General features: G+C 46.0%; 1 protein-coding gene across 1 annotated transcript; it reads right to left on the bottom strand.

Moving 5' to 3' along the window:
• Positions 1-10,771: 10,771 nt before the first annotated feature.
• pcna (proliferating cell nuclear antigen) lies at positions 10,772-20,729 on the bottom strand. Its single transcript, XM_055662199.1, has 6 exons — positions 20,384-20,729; positions 16,644-16,741; positions 15,194-15,261; positions 14,332-14,526; positions 12,199-12,322; positions 10,772-11,094 (listed from the first exon to the last, which is right to left on the bottom strand). The coding sequence occupies exons 1-6, from the start codon at positions 20,602-20,604 to the stop codon at positions 11,015-11,017; spliced, it is 786 nt and encodes a 261-aa protein (XP_055518174.1). The 5' UTR covers positions 20,605-20,729; the 3' UTR covers positions 10,772-11,014.
• Positions 20,730-23,732: the final 3,003 nt, after the last annotated feature.

Here is a 23,732-nt window from a genome sequence, read left to right on the forward strand (position 1 = left end):
AAACTTTTTTTTTTAATTTTAGGAGATATATCAGAATTGATTGAAAAAGGTACAGTAATTGTGGAAGGGAAATCATTTTTATGGCATTAATTCGACTGAGCATTGAGATGGGAAGTGTTTTCCAATACTGAATATTCTTATGTAGTTTATTAAGTAAAGGGGGAAAATTTAATTTAAAATAATAGGTATATTTCTTAGTCACATAAATTCCTAGACATTTAAATTTTTCGTAGACTATTTTAAAAGGAGATTGTTGCAATGTATGTAGGTTAAGTTCCGTTATTGGCATAATTTAACTTATGTTCCAATTAATTCTATATCCCGAAAATGATACAAATTGAGTTATAAGATTTAGCAAGTTTGGAATGCTAGTTTATGGGTTTGTAATGTATAGTAATACATACAAGGAACGAATGTTAAAGCAGGTATGGGTGAAGAAACTGCTCCAGATGGGAATAGATGGCTTTTGGTACAATTTGAACTGACCAATTCCAGGAACCTTCTAGTTACGGTCAGGATGGAACTGTCCAACACTAGAGGCATTGACTCATAGGTCATTGACTCAACATTCATAGCTTTAAGGCGAGAGGTGGACAATTTAATGGAGATGTGTGGGGCGAGTGGTGGGGCCTGGAACGCATTGTAGGAGTGCTGGTGGTGGGAGATACGATAATTTATTTTAAGAGGCTTTTAGATGGGTGCATGGAAGTGCAGGGAATAGGGGGACATGGATCATGTGAAGGCAGATTTTGTTTATTTTCAGTTTAGAGTTACAACCCGGAAACAGGCCCTTCTGCCTACCGAGTCTGCACCGACCAGCAATACCCACACATTAACTCTATCCTACACACACTAGGGACAATTTACACATACACCAAGCCAATTAGCCTACATCTTTGGAGTGTGGGAGGAAAACACACCCACCGGGGAGAACATACAAACTCCATACAGACAGCACCCATAGTCGGTATCGAACCCGGGTCTCCGGCGCTGCAAGCTCTGTAAGGCAGCAACTCTACCGCTACGCCATCGTGCCGTCCCAACGGATGAGATCGGTTTAACTCCCCTGAGTCTCAGTCTGATGAAAGGTCTCGACCCAAAATGTCACCTATTCCTCTCCAGAGATGTTGCCTGTCGTGTGTTACTCCAGCATTCTGTGTCTATCTTCAGTGTAAACCAGCATCTGCAGTTCCTCCCTACATAGTTTCACTAGGCATCATGTTTGGCACAAACATTGTGGGCTGAAGAGTCCTTTCCTGTGCTTGTAGTGTTCTATGTTTTAGCGAGTTGTACAGCACAGAAACGGGCCCTTCGGCCCACCTTGTCTACGCTGAGCATTAAATCCTTCTATACTAGTCCCATCTGCCCTCATTAGCCAAGTCATTCTATGCCTTAGCAATTCAAGCGCTTGTCCAAATGCTTCTTATGTGTTGTGAGAGAATTTCCTCCATTACATCCACAGTCAGCACATTTAGATTCCCAAATCTTCCCTGAGATCATTCACACAGAGAGTGGTGAATCTCTGGAATTCTTTGCCACAGAAGGTAGTTGAGGCCAGTTCATTGGCTATATTTAAGAGGGAGTTAGATGTGGCCCTTGTGGCTAAATGATCAGGGGGTATGGAGAGAAGGCAGGTACAGGATACTGAGTTGGATGATCAGCCATGATCATATTGAATGGCGGTGCAGGCTCGAAGGGCCGAATGGCCTCCTCCTGCACCTATTTTCTATGTTTCTATCCAGTTGAAAACTCTCACCTCACACTTTAAAACATTGCCTTCATGTCATAGACATCCCTGCTATGGGAAATAGATTTTTACTGCCGTTTTTAGGTCAGACAGGAGGTCTGCTGTGAACAGAGAATCTCATTATCTCACAGTCATCCTTACATCAGGAAAGTTAATCAAATCATGGGAGAGAAATTAGGCTATTTGAAGCCAGATTACTGTCATTTATCAGACTGTGTGAATCATTCCTTAAAGGTTGCTTTCAAACCCGATTGCTTGCGTTAATGGTTAATTAGATTTCACTTTATCAATAACAAGTTTATAAAAGACATTTGTACAGGTACATGGATATAGGTTACGCAAATGGGACTCGCTTAGATGGGGCACCTTGGTCAGCATTGACGAGTTGGCCCGAAGGGCCTGTTTCTGCACCTGTACGACTCCATCTTCCACCATGGAGAAGGGTGAAAGTTCATAAGTGATAGGAGAAGAATTAGGCCATTTGGCCCATCCAGTTTACTCCTCCATTCAATCATGGCTGATCTATCTATCCCTCCTAACCCCATTCTCCTGCCTTCTCACCAAAACCCCTGACACCCAATGCTAATCAAAAATCTATCTATCTCTGCCTTTGAAATATCCATTGATTTGGCCTCCACAGCCTTCTGTGGCAATTCATTCCATATTTGAGGATCATCATTGGAATTGGCATAGAGGATAACAGATAAAACGTATCTTCTGTTTGTTGGATAGAACCAGGGAGCATACTCTCATAAAATGGGCTATCGAACTTTAAGACTTTAGAAGAGATTTATTTATAGATAAAAATGTTTGCAATTCTCTATTTATATCGGGCCGTAGCTGCTCATCTATTGTGTATGTTCAAACTTGCAATGCATAGAGTTCCAATACATCTCCATTGATAGTTCTGGCTGAGGAAGGGTCCTGATCTGAAACGTCACCCATCCTTCCCCTCATATCCCAGTCAGGGGATATGAGGAGAAGGCAGGAACGGGATACTGATTGGGGATGATCAGCCATGATCACATTGTATGGCGATGCTGGCTCGAAGGGCCAAATGGCCTACTCCTGCACCTATTGTCTATTGTCTATTGTCTAATCCATATTCTGCCATTCCCTGCATATCTATGTGCCTATCCAAAAGCCACTTAAATGCTACTGTTGTATCTGCTTAACCACCACCACCAATGGCAGTGTGCTCCAGGCACTCACCACCCTCTGTGTAAAAAATCTTGCTCAGCACATCTCCTTTAAACTTTGCTCCTAAACTTGGTTGTCTCACCTTGAAGATATATGCCTTAACCTAAAGGTCTGTTTGGAGTTTGTACATTCTTCCTGTGTTCCCATGGGTTTCCTGCTCCAGTTTCCTCTCACATCCCAAAGACATATATATAATCTTATTTATATAGCACATTTTTAGTCAACTTACATTGACCCCAAAGTGCTTCACATAATTACATTACATTTACACACAGGTAAAGGTGGGTTTAGTGTCTTGCCCCAAGGACACAACGACAGTATGCACTCCAAGCGGGATTCGAACCGGCTACCTTCCGGTCGCCAGCCGAACACTTAGCCCATTGCGCCATCTGTCGTCCCACATGTGGGTTTGCAGATTAATTGGTTCCCGATACAACTTTCTTCCATCCAACAATTGTTCCCGTTAGCTGTCTAGGTTAAAGAGATTGGATGGTTAATATAGCGTATCGGAGGACCACATAGACGTCTCAGTTAAAATGATTGATTCAAAGAATAATCGGGGGGGTTATCTTCCCTGTTGAGGATGCAGGGAAGAATAATCTACAGTCACCACTTCAAATGGCAGCAATATCATCACTGAGGCATTGGAGATCCATAGAGACTCAACGAACATCACAAAGTTTTCCTTTCTAGTTGGCTTTCTGTCACAAGATTTTTTCACACAAAGGGTGGTAGTGTGTACGAAACACGCTGCCAGAGGGGGCGGTTACAAAAAGCTGGGTTAACTCAGTGGCTCTGGAGAAAAGGAATAGGTCTACACATCTCGTCTGCCAGAGGAGGTAGTTGAGGCAGGTACGATCCAACGTTTAAGAAACATTTGGACAGGTATATGGATAGAATAGGTTTAAAAGGATATGTTGGAATGGTGTAGAAGGGACATGTCAGTCAGTGTGGAAAAGTTGAGTCAAAGTGCTTGTTTCCATGCTGTACGACTGCATAACACTAAGAATTTTAGCAGTCATACTAATCCAAGTCATTTAGAACCACTAAGTTATACCGCACTGAAACAGATCTTTGGTCTAACTCCTCTGTGCTGATAGGAGTCAATCCCATTGCCTGCATTTGTCCCATATCCCTCTAAACCTTCCGATTCACGCACCTGCCCAAGTGACTTTTAATTGTTCTAGTTGTACCTGCCTCCACCACTTCCTCTCGCTGCTAGTTCCAGATACCCACTACCCTCTGTGTGAAAAATTTGGCCATCAGATCCTCTTTAAATCTTTCCCTCTCAAACACACAGCATACGCTCTAGCTATAGACTCTCCTAGCGTGGGGAAAATGACTGTAATTATTTACCCCAATCCATTTATATAAATAGTAAAAGGTTAAGGATCCAACACCAATCCCTGTGGCACACCACACATTACATCTTGCCAACCAGAAAACAACCCACCAATAACCGTGGGGTGATACGGTGGCACAGCGGTAGAGTTGCTGCTTTATAGCGCCAGAGAACCGGAGTTGATCCTAACCCCAGGTGCTGTCTGTATAGAGCTTGTGCAGTACGTTCTCCTTGAGACTGTATGGGTTTTCTCTGGGTGGTCTGGTTTCCCCCCACATTGGCTTCTATAACTTGTCCCCAGTCTGTGTAAGATAGTGGGTAACAAAAGTGCTGGAGAAACTCAGCGGGTGCAGCAGCATCTATGAAGCGAAGGAAATAGGCAACGTTTCGGGCTGAAACCCTTCTTCAGACTGATGTAGGGTGGGGGAGGGGGGAGAAGAAAGGAGAAAGGAAGAGGAGGAGCCTGAGGGCTGAGGGAGAGCTGAGAAGCGGAGGAGACAGCAAGGGCTACCGGAAATTGGAGAAGTCAATGTTTATGCCGCTAGGGTGCAAACTATCGAAGGTAGGCAAAAGTGCTGGAGAAGTGTGCAAGGTGGTGTGCGGGGCTCGCTGGTCAGCGTGGAATCGGTGGGCCAAAAAGCCTGTTTCCGCGCTGTATAACCGTATAACAATTACAGGACGGAAACAGGCCATCTCGGCCCTTCTAGTCCGTGCCAAACACTTATTCTCCCCTAGTCCCATCTACCTGCACTCAGACCATAACCCTCCATTCCTTTCCCGTTCATATACCTATCCAACTTATTTTTAAATGATAAAAACGAACCTGCCTCCACCACTTCCACTGGAAGCTCATTCCACACCGCTACCACTCTCTGAGTAAAGAAGTTCCCCCTCATGTTACCCCTAAAAATCTGTCCCTTAATTCTCAAGTCATGTCCTCTTGTTTGAATCTTCCCTACTCTCAATGGAAAAAGCTTATCCACGTCAACTCTGTCTATCCCTCTCATCATGTTAAATACCTCTATCAAGTCCCCCTTAACCTTCTGCGCTCCAAAGAATAAAGACCTAACTTGTTCAACCTTTCTCTGTAACTTAGTTGCTGAAACCCAGACACATTCTAGTAAATCTCCTCTGTACTCTCTCTATTTTGTTGACATCTTTCCTATAATTTGGTGACCAAAATTGTACACCATACTTCAGAATTGGCCTCACCAATGCCTTGTACAATTTTAATATTACATCCTAACTTCTATACTCAATGCTCTGATTTATAAAGGCCAGCACACCAAAAGCTTTCTTTACCACCCTATCTACATGAGATTCCACCTTCAGGGAACTATGCACAGTTATTCCGAGATCCCTCTGTTCAACTGCATTCCTCAATTCGCTACCATTTACCATGTACGTCCTATTTTGATTTTCTCTCTAAACTGAACGAAACTAAACCCACGGTAGACAAAAATGCTGGAGACACTCAGCGGGTGAGGCAGCATCTATGGAGCAAAAGATATAGGCAAAGTTTCGGGTCGAGTCCCTTCTTCAGACTGCAGGTTAATTGGCTTCTCGACCCACTCTCTGTTTCCTGGTGGTTGCCAGAAGGTTGGTCCAAATACAAATAACTTTTGAACAAAAATTAAATAGCACCATAATTAATCCAGAACAAAAGGTTTGCAAATCTCATTTAGAACATCCCCAAAGAAATATCATCAAAAAACATTTTTTTTTAAATCTGGGTCAATGCATATCTGCATTTTATAAACTCACGAACAGATATGGAAATACAAATTCCCCTAAGGCTACATTGAATTTTATAAAGCTGCAGACATGGTTAATACCTAGCCAGAACTACAGATGAAGAACTTAGAATTTGCCTGTTGAGGTTTCTTTTGTCAAAGGAGTGAATAACCAGTATATCCAAATATCGGAGATGCCTTTATATGTTTGGCGTTACCAGCTTGACAATGACTCTTTGGTGCCCCATATGCATACTTTGTTAATACACACTAACGATGGCCTGGGTCACCTGAAATTGTTTGAATTCATTTCAGCCGCACAGTATAATATGCAGCCACCAGAAAATAAATAGCTTTTACCCACACCGAGTAAGTGTCACCACAGAGTTCTGCCTAAAGGGGGCAGCACAGTGGCACATATGTCTGAACAAAACTAAAAACACAAACAAGGAAAAGAGGAAGACAGTCCGTTGACGAGACAACCCCCTGGTGGTATATCAGGAATAGGTCTACACATCTCGTCTGCCTGAGGAGGTAGTTGAGGCAGGTACTATCCAACATTTAAGAAACATTTAGGCAGGTACATGGATAGGATAGGATTAGAGGGATATAGGATTGAAGGACCATGCTGCTCCAGCCGAGGTTTGGAGCAAGCAGTCAACAACTAGGATGCATCACCCATGGTCAGTCATGACTGATTGGGGGCCTACAGGATGGCATAAGATATCAACTCTATCATATCTTACTTGAAGGCTTGACATTTTTCACTTCAGATTCAGATTCAATTTTAATTGTCATTGTCAGTGTACAGTACAGAGACAACAAAATGCATTGTTAAATGCACTTCACACCCAAAGGAGTGAATAATAAGTTCTTTGAATTCTTCTCTCCTGCCTGGCGTATGTAGTCTTTAAGAAGGAACTGGAGATGCTGGAAGATCGAAGGCACCCAAAAATGCTGGAGAAACTCAGCGGGTGCAGCTGCATCTATGGGGCAAAGGAGATAGGCAACGTTTCAGGCCGAAACCCTTCTTCAGACTGGTGGGGGGGCGGGGGGGTGGGGGGGCAGGGAGAAGAAAGAAAAAAAAGGAAGAGGAAGAGCCCAAGGGCTGAGGGAGAGCTGGGAAGGGGAGGAGACAGCAAGGGCTAACAGAATTGTGAGAATTCAATGCTTATGCCACCAGGATGCAGACTGCCCAAGCGGAATATGAGGTGCTGTTCCTCCAATTTCCAGTGTTGCTCGCTCTGGCCATGGAGGTGGCCCAGGACAGAGAGGTCAGATACGGAATGGGAGGGGGAGTTGAAGTGCTGAGCCACTGGGAGGTCAGGTTGGTTAATGGAGTCCATGTCTCACTGCCATATAGCAGCATGCTGATGACACAGGCGTTGCTGACTGCTATCTTTGTCTTCACTGTCAGCTTTGGGTTGGTCCACACTCGAGTTGTGAGGCGAGCGAGTGTTGTAGCTGCCTTCCCGATCCTCTTATCAATCTCTATCCAAGGAGAGGTTGGTGGTGATGGTGGAGCCAAGATATGATATCAAGTAAGAATGATGGAGTTAATATCTGCTGCCATCATGTGGTCAAAAAATGTATTGCTGAAAATTCAGGCCCTTCCACAACACTGCACAACCAATACAACTTTATAATGAAACCAAGAGGGTAGCCAGTGTTATATAAGTTGTGCCAGCAGTCATGTTTGCTTTTATTTCTATGTAATTGAGTTTTATAACAATCTTTGTAACTTATATACATAATTATTATATGAATAATTTGATTAAATTATGTAGTTCAACTAAATGACTAATAAAAACGAACATTAAATATAGCATTTTATACGGTTCTTTAAGTAGGCGTTTACACATGTACAATATGGAAGTTTACTAGATTTCAATGTTGAAGTGATTTAGATTACACTGTATTTCTTTATTTTGAATCCGATGTAAAGATTAGAAAAGAGAGGCAGGTGGGACTAGTGTAGATGTTGGTCGGCATGGGCAAGTTGGGCCGAAGGGCCTGTTTCCATGCTGTATGAGTATATTATTTTTTATCTCCAACTCTGGAGCATCCAACAGATTGCTGACCATGGGAAAAGCGTTAAGTTCAAAGAGTAATAGCACTGTCCCACGGTGCGAGTTCATTCAAGTGCTCTCCCGAGTGGTAAAGCACGGAGAATGAACGTAGCGGGTACGTCGGAGCTCAGGGACGTCTCTTACCGGCTCGTACCGCTAACGGCAGGTACTCGGGACGACTCGCTAACGGCAGCTCTGTAAGGACTCGACAAATTCTACTTTGCAAACGCCTGGTTTGTTTCCAACAAACACCCTCACAGGCACCGAGTTCCAAATAAAACATGTCTGTGTCAAGAACTCGCCCCCACATCCTTGCTGCTGTTTTGAACCCACGTCCCCCACTTCCTGAACCGTCTGCTCAATGGCATTTGCTTCTCTTTTTATTCGAAAACACGAACCATAACACTTAACATTGGTGACCCCAAATTTCACTGTACCAATTGGTGCATGTGACAATAAATGTCTCTTGATCTCGATCACTTGTGCAATTAGAAAAATGGACAATAGGCGCAGGAGTAGGCCATTCGAGCCAACACCACCTTTCACAATATGATCACAGCTGATCATCCAATATCAGTACCCCGTTCCTGCTTTCTCCCCATATCCCTTGATTCTGTTAGCCCTAAGAGCTAAATCTAACTCTCTATTGAAATCATCCAGTGAATTGGCCTCCACTGTGGCAGAGAATTACAGATTCACAACTCTCTATGCGAAAAAGTTTTTCCTCATCTCAGTCCTAAATGGTCTACCCCTTATTCTTAAACAGGGACCCCAGGACCATTTTTTCTGCATCTGGCCTGTCTAATTCCTTAAGAATTGTGTTTCTATAAGATCCCCTCTCATCCTTCCAAATCAGTGATTCAAAATTCCAGAAATTCTCCTCTCAAACTTGTTTTGTTCCAAGAGCGACTTTTCCGATAACCGTGCAGTAAAAGACCCTCATACCTGTCGATATGTGGAGAAGGCAGAATGGGGTTAAGAGGGAAGCATCGATCAGCCACGATTGAATGGCGGAGTAGACTTGCTGGACAGAATGGCCCAATTCTACTCTTATAATTTATGAACTCGTATGCTCCACCTTTCCTCGTAACATTCTGTAGTCAAAAGCAAACTGCTGTATGGACTCAGCGGGTCAGGCTGTGTCCATCTCCAACAACTCTTACCAACTTCTACAGATGCACTTTCGAAAGCATCCAAAAGGGATTTATTTATTGGCACAGCTTGTGCGTGCAGTTCTGGGTGTCCCATTGAAAGGATGTGGAGGCTTTGGAGTGGATGTAGATGAGATTTAACATGATGCTGCCTAGATTCGGGTGTAAGCTATAAGCAGGCCTTACGGCCCATCAAGGCTACAAGGAGATGGCAGACAAACTTGAGATGGGTTTTCTCTGGAGTGCCAGAGATTGTGAGACATGATAGAAGTATATAAAAATTATGAGGCATAGATATGGTAGACAGTCCGAATCCAATTCCCAGGTGTAAATTTCAAAGATTAGAGGCACCCAGCTCTCACCTGAAGCTCCAAGCTGTTAACATTCAACAGTGGCCACACCCTGGGAAACCACTGGCTGGGAGGCTAAACCTGGTGAGGGTAGCCGATGGGTCTCAGAGTTTAGGTACTTGCTCAGCACAACCATGTGTTGTAGTTTTGTTTAGAGATACAGCCGGAAACTGGCCCTTCGGCCCACTGAGTCCGAGCTGACCAGCGATCCCCGCACACTAACACTACCCTCCACACACACACACGGTACAATTTAGCCATACCAAGCCAATTAACCTACAATCCTGTACGCGTTTAGAGAGCTGGAGGAAACCGAATATCTCGGGGAGGAAACCCACACGGGTCACGGGGAAGACCGTACAAACTCCAAAGGCAAGTACCCGTAGCCAGGATCAAACCCGGGTCTCTGGCACTGAGAGCAAGCAGCTGTACACCACCCACCCCGTTCTGGTGGATCGGGCAGAGGAGATCCACTGGGGGGGTTCAATGGCCAGGAGGGGGGCTCAGAGGAGTGCAAAGGGCACGTCAAGGGGAACGAAGACATGGTCATCCACAGCAGCAAAGGGAGCTTCCAACCATACCGTCTAACCGAGCCACTGGAATCCAGCTCGTGCTACCGAGGGTGGGATCCGTGTGTAACAGCCTCTCCACCTTAATCTCTCCCACGCAGTCTGCACAACCATGCTATCGTCATCTACGACAGACCACCACACGTGTGTGTGTGTGTGTATATACACCCTGAACCATTCTATTTTATTGTAATACAAATACTATGTTTCCACATTATTATGTGCTATAGAAACATAGAAAATAAGTGCAGGAGTAGGCCATTTGGCCCTTCGAGCCAGCACCGCCATTCACTATGATCTTGGCTGATCATCCAAAACCAGTATGTTCACATATTTGTTGTAATCATGCAGTCTTTTCCCCGACTGGATAGCACGCAACAACAAAAACCTTTGACTTGACCTCAGTACACATGACGATAATCTTGAAACTTCACCCCCTTCTTTTTCTCCACAGATGCTGCCTGAGCCGCTGAGTTACTCCAGCACTTAGTGTCTACCTTCAGCATGTACCAGCGTCATGCAGTCCCCTTCTACACATTAATCAAACCCATTCCCCCAACGTGCTTCAAAGCCCCCTTTATCCGCCCCATTTTAATTGGAGAAGCAAGCCTTCAGTTCCACAAACATTTTATTTTGATCCTTTTCATTGAACCCTTTATAACAAAGTGAAATGTTGGATAGCATATTTACATAAAGATATCTACAAAGGCAGCCGGACGGGAACAGATGTCTATGAAGGAGACGCTGGTCACCGTAGCAACGCCCGTCAACATTGCCCACAGAAATCACTTCCAATGACTGTTTGACATCCACGCTCTTCTGATGGTCGATCCTCATCTTCAAAGTTCCCACCTTACGAAGCCTCTTCATCTTCGATCTTGGGTGCCAGGTAATACTTAACGTGCCCCATGTCGGCAATCTTGTACTCCACCACTGCAACGATAAAACTCACCTTTAATTAATGGTCAGTCAACCCTGCCCGACTTCCTGACTAAAACCTCAAGGGGTCCCAACTACACGCACCGAGTGCACACAAAGCTCTGGAGCAACTCAGCAAGTTTAGTTCAGTTTAGAGATACAGCGAGTAAGCAGGCCCTTCGGCCCTCCGAGTCTACAATCCCCGCACATTAACACTATCCCGCACGCACCAGGTACAATTTTACACGTATACTAAGCCAATGAACTTGTACGTCTTTGGAATGTGGGAGGAAACCGAAGATCCAGGAGAAAACCCATGCAGGTCACGGGGAGAACGTACAAACTCCGTAGACAGCACCCGTGGTCAGGATCGAACCTAGGTCTCCGGTGCTGCAAGGCAGCAACTCTACTGCTGCCCCACCGTGCCACGCTGAGTTGGGCAGCATCTCTGGAGAAAATAGATAGGTGACATTTCGTGTCGGGATACTAAAACGTCACCGATCCAAGTTCTCCAGAGATTCTGTCTGACCCGCTGAGTTACCACTCCAGTCCTTTTGTGCAAACCAGCTCCTGTAGTGCCTTGTTTCTATGCACCAAGCACAGCTAGCGATATAATCTGTAATCCTCAAGCTTAGATTTGTAGTGGCTGGGTTAGGTAGTCTCTGGCATGCCTGGGCAGCTTAGTCTCGCTTGCAATAGGCGACCGTCGCCAGTAGGTGGCATGATGTGCACCACCCTAGTCCAGAATTAACTAGTCAATGGACCTGAACCTCCAGCAATATTCAGTTTTACTGGCACAAGCAGGATGGATGGGCTGAATGGCGTCCAGCCATATCAACTACGCCCAATGAATCCCAAGGGGACACCCCTGAAACGTACGTATGTAGGAAGGAACTGCAGGTGCAGGCTTAAACTGAAGACAGACGCAAAATGCTTGAGTAACGCAGCAGCACAGGCAGCATATCTGCAGAGAGGAATGGGTGATGTTGTGGGTCGAGACCCTTCTCCAGACTGATGTCAGGGGAGAGGGAGCTACATAGATGAAGAAGTGTAAGAAAAGTGAACCACAACAGCCCAGTGGTGGGGCGGACGGAGAAGGCAAGGAGCTGGAGCACGTACCCAGGGGAATGTCCGCAGACATGCTGAGCGTGACGGTCGGCGAGAGGGGGGTCGCCTTGGTGAAGAAGTTCAGGTACCGCAGGGCAAAGGTCAGCTGCACGGGCTCGTTCATCTCGATGGTCACCTGTGAAGGAAAGCGAGGTTGCAGTGTTAGCATCGCTGCCGCTCCCACTCGCAACATGGCGGGTCGCAGCCACAAGACGTGTTGGAGAGCAAATGGATCTTGTTGCAATACTGGGCGAAGAAAATTTAACTTAAAACGAGGAGCAGTCAGGAGGGACAAGGCAAAGGCGGCCACCCAGTTTGGTGCAGTGAACCATCGTACCACAACTAACGAGCAGTCCTGAACTACAATCCACCTCATTGGAGACACTCAGACTATCTTCAATCACTGGCTTTACCTTGCACTAAACGCCATTGACGTTATCACCTTCATCACGTATCTGTACACTGTGGATGGCTCGATTGTAAGTGTGTAGTCTTTCCGCTGACTGGTTAGCACGCAACAAAAAGCTGTTCACCATACCTCGGTGTACATGACAATAAACTAAACTGAACACGGGACTGGCGCACTCCTTGCTCACTGAACAACTTCCGCCTGCAACACTGACGTTGAGCCAGTCACAGCGCCAGGTGGAAGAGGGCTCCGCCATAACCAGCCGCCTGCCCCTTTTCCGGGGTTACGTCTGAGCCCGGGTGGTTTTTAGAGGGACTACGCGCTGTCCATGGGCACCCTCGGGGATTTCCGGGACCACTGGGGGTGGAATGTATCCTTAATAAGGATAGTGAAATAGTTAGTTAAAGTTCAGTATCATTGTTTCACTTGTACTATGATGGTGGGTTTGGTTGAATTGTTTACTATTGTAAATAATTGAATAAATCTAATTTTAGTATAAAAAACACTGCAGTTGCCCCGAATGGAAATGCAGCTTAACTAAACCGTGACGCGTTTGCGGAATGGGGCTGCACTCAGTGAACTCAGATAACGGACGGAAAAACCTCAGCTCAATCTGTGGTCACTTTTCCGGTCAATTGATCTGGGGAAAATAGTCTTGAGTCTCGCCGCAGAAGACGGGCCATTAATATCAGTGTCAGTACTGGGGTGATAACCACAATCCACCGGCCCTGTGGTCAGACCTCTCATCCACCTTTCAGGGCAGTGAAATCCTTACTCAGTCTGGTCTGTGAACAACCCACCGAGTCCGCGTTGACCTGCGATCTCCGTACGCCGACACCATCCTACACGCTAGAGACAATTTAGTTTTACCGAAGCCAATTAACATATTCTGTTGTGCAGCTGAAAGTAGGAATTTCATTGTTTCATCTGGGACTTGTGACAGGAAAGCATTCTGGACTTGTTTATTACAGCGCGGAAACAGTCCCGTCTGCCAACTGAGTCCGCGCTGTACACTAGCACTATCCTGGCCCCATAGCAGAAGAGTCCACGTCACGGGGCTGGAAACTGCAAGTATCCCGAGCTAATTCTGCTACCACCATCATCTATTGCAACAAGTGATGGCTCCCACTGATTGCCGCCAGAAGCTTGCGTCCTTTTCAGGACGGACAATGACAGCGATGTCAACATTTGAAACATGGAAGATAGGCACGAAAGAAGAAGCACTATACTACACATTTGGGACAATTTACATCAGCCAGTTAACCGACAAACCTGCCCGTCTTCCGAGTGTGGGAGGAAACCAGAGCACCTGGAGAAAACCCATGTGGTCAGAGGGAGAATGTACAAACTCCGTACAGGCAGCACCCAATGTCAGGATCGAACCCGGGTCTCTGGCACTGTGAGGCAGCGACTCTAACCCTGCACCACTGAGGCACCTCTGACACAGGATGACCTGACCTGACATAGGAATGATCCCCACCAACAATAGTGTTGGCTCAAAGGGATATTCCCAGTAAATCACTCAATTGGAGCTGCTACTTGTTTGGGACAAGAGCGACTATAACTAGATGGAAATGTGACACCTCAGTGGACCTTTTAATGGCTCCTCTTCTGTGGTGGGACACGAGACTACTTTCTCCAATTGCCCAGAAACGTGACCACTCTTGATTCGTTTGGGAGACTTGCTCATCTGAGGAGAGATTAGATCCCGGTGGAAAACTCCCAAAGGCACTCACCGCCTCCTCCTCTTTGTCCACGTTGCTGGTCTGCGACAGCTTAACGTTGCCGGTGCCCAGCTCGCCGCTGGCGGAGAACTTCACCCCGTCCTTGGCGCAGGAGATGACAACCGCATCGCCGATCTGGCTCAGGTCCCGGCAGATACGGGCAAACTCGCCAGACGGCATCTTCACCACGCAGCTGTACTCCTGCTCCTGGAAAACAGCGGGACGGAGAAGATCGTCAGACCAGCCGAGAGCCAACAAACAAACAATCCCAACCCTTCCCCAACCCCAACCCTTCCTTATAGGAAGGATGTCAACAAAATAGAGAGAGTACAGAGGAGATTTACTAGAATGTTGCCTGGGTTTCAACAACTAAGTTACAGAGATAGGTTGAATAAGTTAGGTCTTTATTCTCTGGAGCGCAGAAGGTTAAGGGGGGACCTGATAGAGGTCTTTAAAATGATGAGAGGGATAGACAGAGTTGATGTGGACAAGCTTTTTCCTTTGAGAATAGGGAAGATTCAAACAAGAGGACATGACTTCAGAATTAAGGGACAGAAGTTTAGGGGTAATATGAGGGGGAACTTCTTTACGCAGAGAGTGGTGGCGGTGTGGAATGAGCTCCCAGTGGAAGTGGTGGAGGCAGGTTCATTGGTATCATTTAAAAATAAATTGGATAGGCATATGGGTGAGAAGGGAATGGAGGGTTATGGTATGAGTGCAGGCAGGTGGGACTAAGGGGAACAAAATTTGTTCGGCATGGACTTGTATGGCCGAGATGGCCTGTTTCCGTGCTGTAATTGTTATATGTTATATGGTTATATGGTTAACCCCCACCGACGGCTCACCAAGCTCCCAACTCAACGCCACGACTTACTGGAATTCCCAGCTGCTCAACGTCCAAATCCATCAGCTTCATCTCGTAGTCTGATACTTTCTCCTGATCTGCAAGTAGAAGCAAACAATGTCAAACTTAAAGCTATCCCATCATTACCTTAACATTTATATACAACTTCTGGCACTCAATGGACGAGTGCAAATAGGGCAGTCTTACAGCACCAGTGATGAAGGTTCGAACCCGACTATGGGTGCCACTTGTCTGTGTGGAGTTTGAACTTCCGTTTCCTCCCACACTCCACAGGCGTCCCTTATGCGTGTAGGATAGTGTTAATGTGCTGGGATCGCTGGTTTGTCTATTTTGAACTGGAAGGGCTGTGTATCTATAAACTATATTAAATTGGTGCTACTGGTGTTGTGTGGAGTCTGCACGTTCTCCCTGTGATCATGAGAGTTCCCACCAATTGCTCTAATTACCACCAACATCCCAATAACATAGGGATGGCAAAATAGGATGGTGGAAACAAATTCAACGGTAACTTTCGGATGAGAAAAACCTGGCAATCTGACACAATTATTTGCATGTCTGCAGGGAAAAAACAGACAAAATGGATCAACCTCAGTAAAATATTATTGGGCAGAGTGCATGTGATTTAACAATAGCGCACAAGATCTGAGAGGACTTTGTTAAATTTAACTGCAGATACCAAAATCTGTGTGAATCCACTGAAGTTCGGGGTGTCAAAAAAGGAACAAAGTGTTGGAATAATTCAGCAGGTAAAACAGTGTCTGTTGAGAACATGGATGGGCAACGTTTTGGGTTTTGGGGACGTTCTACAGATTGATTCTGTGTGTGTTTAAAAGAGGGAAGAGAAGAAAGCTGGAAGAGAGAAAAGGCTGGAATGGTTAGGTGTGAGAATGAGAGATCAAAGGAAACGGAGTTCAAGGAAAATGTAGAATAGATCATGGTTAGCTGGGGGATGGTAACAACGAGGTGTACAAAGTAAAATTTAATCAGGAGGACTGTCAAATTGGTCAGAGAAATAGGATGGGGGAGAGATGGAGAGAGGTTGATACAGGTGGTGGGGGGCTGATAGGAGGACGGTGGACAAATACCAGAGATGAAAAGGCAGAGGATGGGAGACAAAAGCATTAAAGAGCCGCAAATTGTGAAGCGAGAGGAAGAAATGTAGCTGGAAGGGGGGGGAGGGGAGTAATAGGTGCAAATCCAGTGAGGCACAGGAGAGGGAAGGCTGGGGATTGGGAGGGTGACGCATAATTTAACCCCAAACGGCAACACAATGGACTTTGTACCCAATATGGGACTATTCTGTTTAACATGAAATGCTGGTGGACGCTCAGTCCGAATCAAGGTTGCCGTTGGTAGATTTTTGGACACCAATGAATGGGAAATCAGTGCCGGTGATGAACTGAAGGGGTGATATGGTAAACTACTGCTGGTGTTTCAAGTGTCAATGCCCAATACTCACTCTGTGACTCGAACACCAGCGCCAGTGTGTCTGCATTGTCCTCTGCTCTCAGCGTGATGATATCATCATTGCCAGCACATTTAAGGATTTTGGACATGCTGTGAAAAGGACCAGAGTATTAGAACCAGCGGTCAGTTATCACTCAATACAATGTCCTTCTAAACCCAGAATGTTCTGCTTTTAGTGATGCTCAAGGAAGACGGATAACTACTCAGTTTACAGATCTGCTAACCTGGGTTTACCAATCCATTTTGGGGAAAGTTTAGTTCAGAGGTGCAGCATGGAAGCCGCCCCTTCGGCCCAAAGCACCATCGAGTTTGCGTTGACCATGATCACTTGTACATTAGTCTGGACCACGGGCCCAATGCACGACATCGTCGGGAGCTCGCAGGTCACAGGTTGGTGACCTGTTCTCCGGAGCTCTCGCAACAACAGCTGCGTCCGCCGGACTGGAGGGCCGCAGCTTCGACCACCCCGGGCCGCGGAGTTCGGATTCAGCCGCGGGACTGACATTACTTACCATCGCCCGGCAGGGTCACAACATCTGAAGCCTGGATCGCTTCGGCGCAGAGGGAGAATAAGGGAAGAGACAAAGACTTAAGACTTTTGCCATCCATCACAGTGAGGAGGTGCCTGGTGAACTCACTGTGGTGGATGTTAATTTGTGTTTATTGTGTGTTTTTGTCATCTTTACTATATGCAGGACTGCAAGGCAACAACATTTCGTTCAGACAATAAAGGCTACTTTGACAGTCATATCCTAGACACATGGGGGACAATTTACAGAAGTCAATTAACTTACAAAACTGAGATAGGCACAAAAAGCTGCAGTAACTCAGCAGGACAGGCAGCATCTCTGGTGAGAAGCAATAGGTGACGTTTCGGGTCAAGACCCTTCTTCAGAGTCTAAAGAAGGGTCTCGACCCGAAACGCCACCCATTCCTTCTCTCCAGAGATTCTGCCTGAGTTACACCAGCCTTCTGTGTCTATCTTCATTTTAAACCAACACCTGCAGTTCCTTCCTATAGAATTTACAAACCTGCACGACTTCGGAATGCGAGAGGAAACCAGAGCACCTGGAGAAAACCCTCACGGTCACAGGGAGAGCGTGCAAACACCGGTGCATACAGCACCCGAGGTTAGAATCGAACCTGGTACTCTGGCAAAGTAGGGAAGCAAATCTTAAGGAAGCTGTTCCACGCTTACAAACCTGGCTCCCTCTCCTGATGCTGCCTGATCCAGGGAACATTGTCCATCGCCAGTTTCTGCTTTCTAACATCTGCACAATTTACGTCAGTTTTAGGAATATATAGGCACCCAGTACCCGGAAGGATCAAATAATCTATCCAGATCATTATTCATCTTATAGGATGCACACAGTCCATCGCCTAGTAACCCACCACCACTTTGGTGAAGATGACTTTTGAGGGTCGTTGGGTGTGAGAATAGGATATTCTGCACTGTCTCCCATTGAGTCTATACAAGCTCTTTGATCAATCTCATCTCACCATCTATTTATTCCCACATGATCCTCAACCTTCAACCTCAACCATTGATTACCAACCAATTACATATTTGGTGCAATTTGAAACCATTTTCAAAATAGATCAGCCACCATCGATTGGCAGGCAAGACTCTGTGGGCGTAATTTCTGCTCCTACGTCTTATGGTCTACACTGACGATGTCTTGGATCATGGAAGGATGCTGGAGCAGCTGGAAGAATCCCATTCAGTCACAGGGATAACGTACAGATCCACACATATAATGCCAGAAATCAGGATCGAACACGGGTCAGTAGATGCACGCGGCTGCAGTTCTACCAGCTGCACCATCCACGGCGGTTTGAAGAGGTCATACGGTAGGCAAAACGCATGCTAGCATCGAGTATGAGAAATTCTCTTTTACAGATACATTTTAACCATTGGTCCATAGACATTTGTTCATGTTATCGGAACAGATTAGGCCATTCAGCCCATCAAGCCTTCTCTGGCATTCAATCATGCCGTTCTCTATTTCCCTCTCAACCCCATTCTCCTGCCTTCTCCCCATAACCCAACATCCATGGGCAAATAAATGCACAAAGTAGGAGCAGGCACAGGGCCTCAAATCTGCTCAGCCTCCACTGATACCATAACCTCAATGCCACGTTCCAACCTACCCTTGCCCGCCAACTCTTCGGTGAAACTATTCAGAATCAGTCTGAAGGTCCCGACCTGAAATATCACCCATACATGTTCTCTGGAAACTCCAGCATTTGGTGTCCTTTTGTGTAAACCACCATCTGCGGCTCCTTGTTTCTACATCTATTGCCCTTTGAGGTAGATTGGCAAATACTTACGATTCTCTGCAAGAACAAAAAGCTACCCGCCTTAAACAGGGGACTGCTTATTACTTTTGTCATCATTTGAACTTGAATCTCCCACGAGAGAGAAAACATCTTCTCCCCATCAAGACCCCTTAGAACTTGTCTATTTCAAGCAATCTTTGGTTTAATTGCAAAGACGCACTCAACAGCCAACTTATTCATTACTCTGAAGATAGACACAACATGCTGAAGTAACTTGGCAGGACAGGCACCATCTTCTTCAGCAATAACTCAGCCGGTCTGATAACATCTCTGGAGAAAAGGAATAGGGACAGGCACCATCTTCTTCAGAAGGGTCTCGACCGAAACAGCACCCATTCCTTCTATCCAGAGATGCTGCCTGTCCCGCGGAGTTAAGGCACAAAATGCAGGAATAATGCAGGCACAAATAGACACAAAATGTATGATATCTGTCTGTTGCCTGTCCCGCTGAGTTACTCCACCATTTTGTGTCCATCTTCGATTTAAACCAGCATCTGCAGTTCCTTCCCACACATTATCCTCCTCTTTACACTCAAGAGATCTGGATGAAATATGGAGTCAGGTCGTTGGCCTAACACCATCTACATTAAAGGTGGATAGTCACACAAAGCTGGAATAACTCAGCCGGTCTGATAACATCTCTGGAGAAAAGGAATAGGTGACATTTCGGGTTGAGCACCCCTGGAGAACATTACGGGTCGGAACCCTCTCTCCCTCCCCTTCTTAAGACCGAGTGGAGGCAAATAACTGGGGGCTACACAGTAACAAACGTGTCTGTGCAGGAAATTGCTTGGAAGGAGGGGGAGGGGGGGGTTAATACAGGACAGGAGGCATCATCCAACAGTCAAAAAAAACAAACGAGAGGAAAATTAAAAAGCTAATTTGAGTTCGCAACGTGATTGAAACTAAATCTCCCCGCTTTTTGAATGAAATGTAACAAGTCTGGGCAGGTTCCCGCCAACCCGGCCTTTGTCGTTTCGCGCGCAAGTGACGTCACAGCCGGTCCGGTGGCGCCTTTTTGTAACAAAAACGGAGGGAAATGTCGGGGGCAGGTTTGGAAAAATAAAACCCCATGTCCCAGCCACACATCCACAAACATGCTGAAGTAATGTTACACACACACGGGTAAAAGTCAGTGACACTCACTCGACTACTAGCCGCTGCAACCATTGTAGCAATAAACACACAAGTTGCACAAAAACGCTACATGCATTTGGACCACTATGTAACATTTCCCAAGTTTAGATATAAGCCTTGAATCTAAAGCATATACATGATGCTTTTTTGGGGTGAGTGGATGTCATATTCCAAGACAGGACCCCATTTTCTCGGTGTATTTAACATAGAATAGTGTTTTTAAATTTATTTTTTCTCTTGCAAACGTTACGTTACCTGCTGAGATTGACCCCCATGGACAGGTTTCTGTCGCAGCGGTAGGTGTCGAAGCCGTCGCTGCGAAGGGTGAGCTGCACCAGGGACACATGCGAGCTGTCCATGGACTGCAGGCTGATGCCGGTCGAGCTGATGTCCCAACAAGCCTCGGTGATCAGATCTTTCAGGGCCTCCAGCACCTTCTTCAGGATGCTCCCCTGCACCAAGCGGGCCTCGAACATCTTTGCGAATAATATCGAGCACTTGCAGCGCCAAAGAAACGAGAGAGGAGTCGGTTTAATTGCAGAGCCAACCTACTCGCACCGAGTCTCACTAGCAAATGAACGGGCCTGAAGTGCCCTCCCTTCCTGATATAACCTTATGCAAATCATTCCTTCCATATATGGCAACGGCGCGAAATTACGTTTCATTTAAAAATTATGGACCTAAAAATAAATTTTGAAAACCCTCATTATTTGAATCACATTTTCCTGATACTAACTCAATTAATATTAATATGAAGGGTTTCGGCCCGAAGCGTTGCCAGTAATGTTTGTGGCTGCAGGCGTCGGTACTTTAGAAGCTATCCTAAGAAATCACATGTATAAATTCCCATTTGCAAGATAAATGACTAAAAATGTTATTATTGTGGCTTTGTCAAAATAAGGGTTAGCACTACACGCTACGAATCCCAGCTGTGGGGACACTGGTATCGTTGTCTCATTGTAGGACATTGATCATTCTTTTAATCTGGATTTTTAATTCATGTATTGTGTTTTTAAAAAATATATAATTTATGATGCTTTTATAAGTGATACACTAAGATTTTATATGTACTTTATGATATATTTTTTAATATGCAATGCATTTTTTTAATGTAATGTTGCCCCTTGTCTGGACCTCGAGTCCGTAATAAAGTTTATTACTATTATTATTATTTCCTTCGCTGCATAGGTGCTTCCTCACCCGGAGTTTCTCCAGCATTTTTGTCTACCTAATATTAATATTAATTGAGTCTCAAGCAAAGTCCTGGCACGATACGTCACCCAATCTTTTTCTCCCCGCTGAGATACTCCAGCTTTTCGTGTGTAAGCCAGTACCTGCAGTTATTTTCTGCACATATTAAGACTTATTCCTGAAAATTGACAGTTGCAAATTCAAAGCAAACGATGTAAACATCTTTTAGATTGTAAAACACTGTGTTAGTCCCTGCTTAATTTGCTCGTTTTCTACTGCTCAAAGGTCTAATCGGAAATGTACAATGAGCAAACATTATCTGTTCATGTCTGAATCGTCTTCTAACCTTTTGGCATGTAAGAATTGTCTGCTAACCTTTTTGCTGTCAGTTAGTTGTTCATCAGTTGAAAGGAAATAGCGATATTGTATAGTTATATATTAGAATTTACAACAAACTGTCAGATGCATTAGAGTCCACTTAGACACCAGAGGGTGCTGCAATCTGGAGCAACAAATGATCTGCTATCCAGCATCCTTCTACCACCACCCTAAGCACCTTTCTTTCCACTCGTCCTGCTCCCACTACCCACCTCCCACTATTCCAGATCCCCCATTTTTTTATCCCCTCCCCTTCCCTTTCCTCCGCTCTCCTTTCCACCCACCCTTCCCCACTTATTATCTCCAGCCATGGTTCGGTCCAACTTTGGTTACCATCTGCCTTTCCCCCCTCCCATCTGGCATCTGTCAAGCAACCACTTCACCTAGATTCACCTATCACTTGCCAGCCCTTGGCCCACTTCACCTCTCTACCAGCTATCTCATTTCTACTACATCAGCCTGAAGAAGGGTCCCGACCTGAAACGTTGCCTGTACATTTCCTACCACAGATACTGTCTGAGTTCTTCCAGCAGTTTGTTTTTTACTCATGGACACAGTCCTCCCCAACATTAAAAGCGTCCACATGAGATGTTGCCTCAGGAAGGTGGCGTCTATCATCAAGGATCGTAACCATCTGGGCCAAGCCCTCTTCCTGCTACTACCATCCGGCAGAAGGCACAGAAGCCTGATGCCCCATGGAACCATGTTCAGGAACAGCTACATTCTTAATGAAGAAGAGTCTCGACCTGAAATGTCACATATTACTTTTCTCCAGAGATGCAGCCTGTCCCGGCGAGTTACTCCTGTGGTGTCTGTAAAGATTTTCATTGTACCTTTATCTCACCGTACTGGTGCATATGACATTAAACTCGACTTGATCCATATAACCTCTAATGCAATTGGAGAACAATTCGACAACCATATCACAATGCAGATAGATAGACACAAAATACTGGAGTAACTCACAGATCTCTGGAGAGCATCTCTGGAGAGAAGGGATGGGTGATGTTTCGGGTTGAGACTCTTCTTCAGACAGTGAGTCAGGGGAGAGGTAGATTAGAGATATGGAAGGGTAATGTGTGAAAATGGCAGATCAAAGCAGATGATCATCATTCAAAATGTAGAATGATTCATTGTTAGCTGAGGGAAAGGTGACCAGGAGGCACACAAATAAGAATTGGCACTTTCATTTCACTGCACATCTCGTATGTGTATGTGACGAATAAACTTGACTTAACTTGACTTGACTTGAAGAAAATGAATCAGGAGGGCAGTGAAACTAGTCAGAGAACTAGGGTGGGAGAGGGACGGAGAGAGCGGGAAAGCAAGTGTTACTTGAAGTTAGAGAAGTCAATATTCATACCACTGGGTTGTAAGTTGCCCAAGTTTCACTGTGTCCTGCATTTAGGAGGACCATTGCCCTGGTGTTGGGAGGACCATTGACCAGTGCTCTGCCCCGACCCCTGGTGTTGGGAGGACCATTGCCCTGGTGTTGGGAGGACCATTGGCCAGTGCTCCCCATCGCCCCCTGGTGTTGGGAGGACCATGCTCCCCATCGCCCCCTGGTGTTGGGAGGACCATGGGCCAGTGCTCCCCATCGCCCCCCTGGTGTTGGGAGGACCATTAGCCAGTGCTCCCCATCGCCCCCCTGGTGTTGGGAGGACCATGGGCCAGTGCTCCCCATTGGCCAGTGCTCCCCATCGCCCCCTGGTGTTGGGAGGACCATGGGCCAGTGCTCCCCATCGCCCCCTGGTGTTGGGAGGACCATTGGCCAGTGCTCCCCATCGCCCCCTGGTGTTGGGAGGACCATTGCCCTGGTGTTGGGAGGACCATGGGCCAGTGCTCCCCATCGCCCCCTGGTGTTGGGAGGACCATTGCCCTGGTGTTGGGAGGACCATGGGCCAGTGCTCCCCATCGCCCCCTGGTGTTGGGAGGTCCATTAGCGGGTGCTCCCCTGGTGGGAGGTGCTCTGCCGCGACCCCTGGTGTTGGGAGGACCATTAGCGGGTGCTCGTCATCGCCCCCCGTCGGCCGGG

The sequence above is a fragment of the Leucoraja erinacea genome, chromosome 35, assembly GCF_028641065.1.
Source record: "Leucoraja erinacea ecotype New England chromosome 35, Leri_hhj_1, whole genome shotgun sequence".
NCBI lineage: Eukaryota > Metazoa > Chordata > Chondrichthyes > Rajiformes > Rajidae > Leucoraja > Leucoraja erinaceus.

Excerpts from the sequence above, each read along its gene's own strand:
- pcna (XM_055662199.1), bottom strand. The coding sequence starts at position 20,604 with ATGTTCGAGGCCCGCTTGGTGCAGGGGAGCATCCTGAAGAAGGTGCTG. Across the intron at positions 14,527-15,193 it reads TTGAGCAGCTGGGAATTCCA|GAGCAGGAGTACAGCTGCGT; the intron begins GTAAGTCGTGGC and ends GCTGTTTTCCAG. Across the intron at positions 12,323-14,331 it reads TGGACAAAGAGGAGGAGGCG|GTGACCATCGAGATGAACGA; the intron begins GTGAGTGCCTTT and ends TTTCCTTCACAG.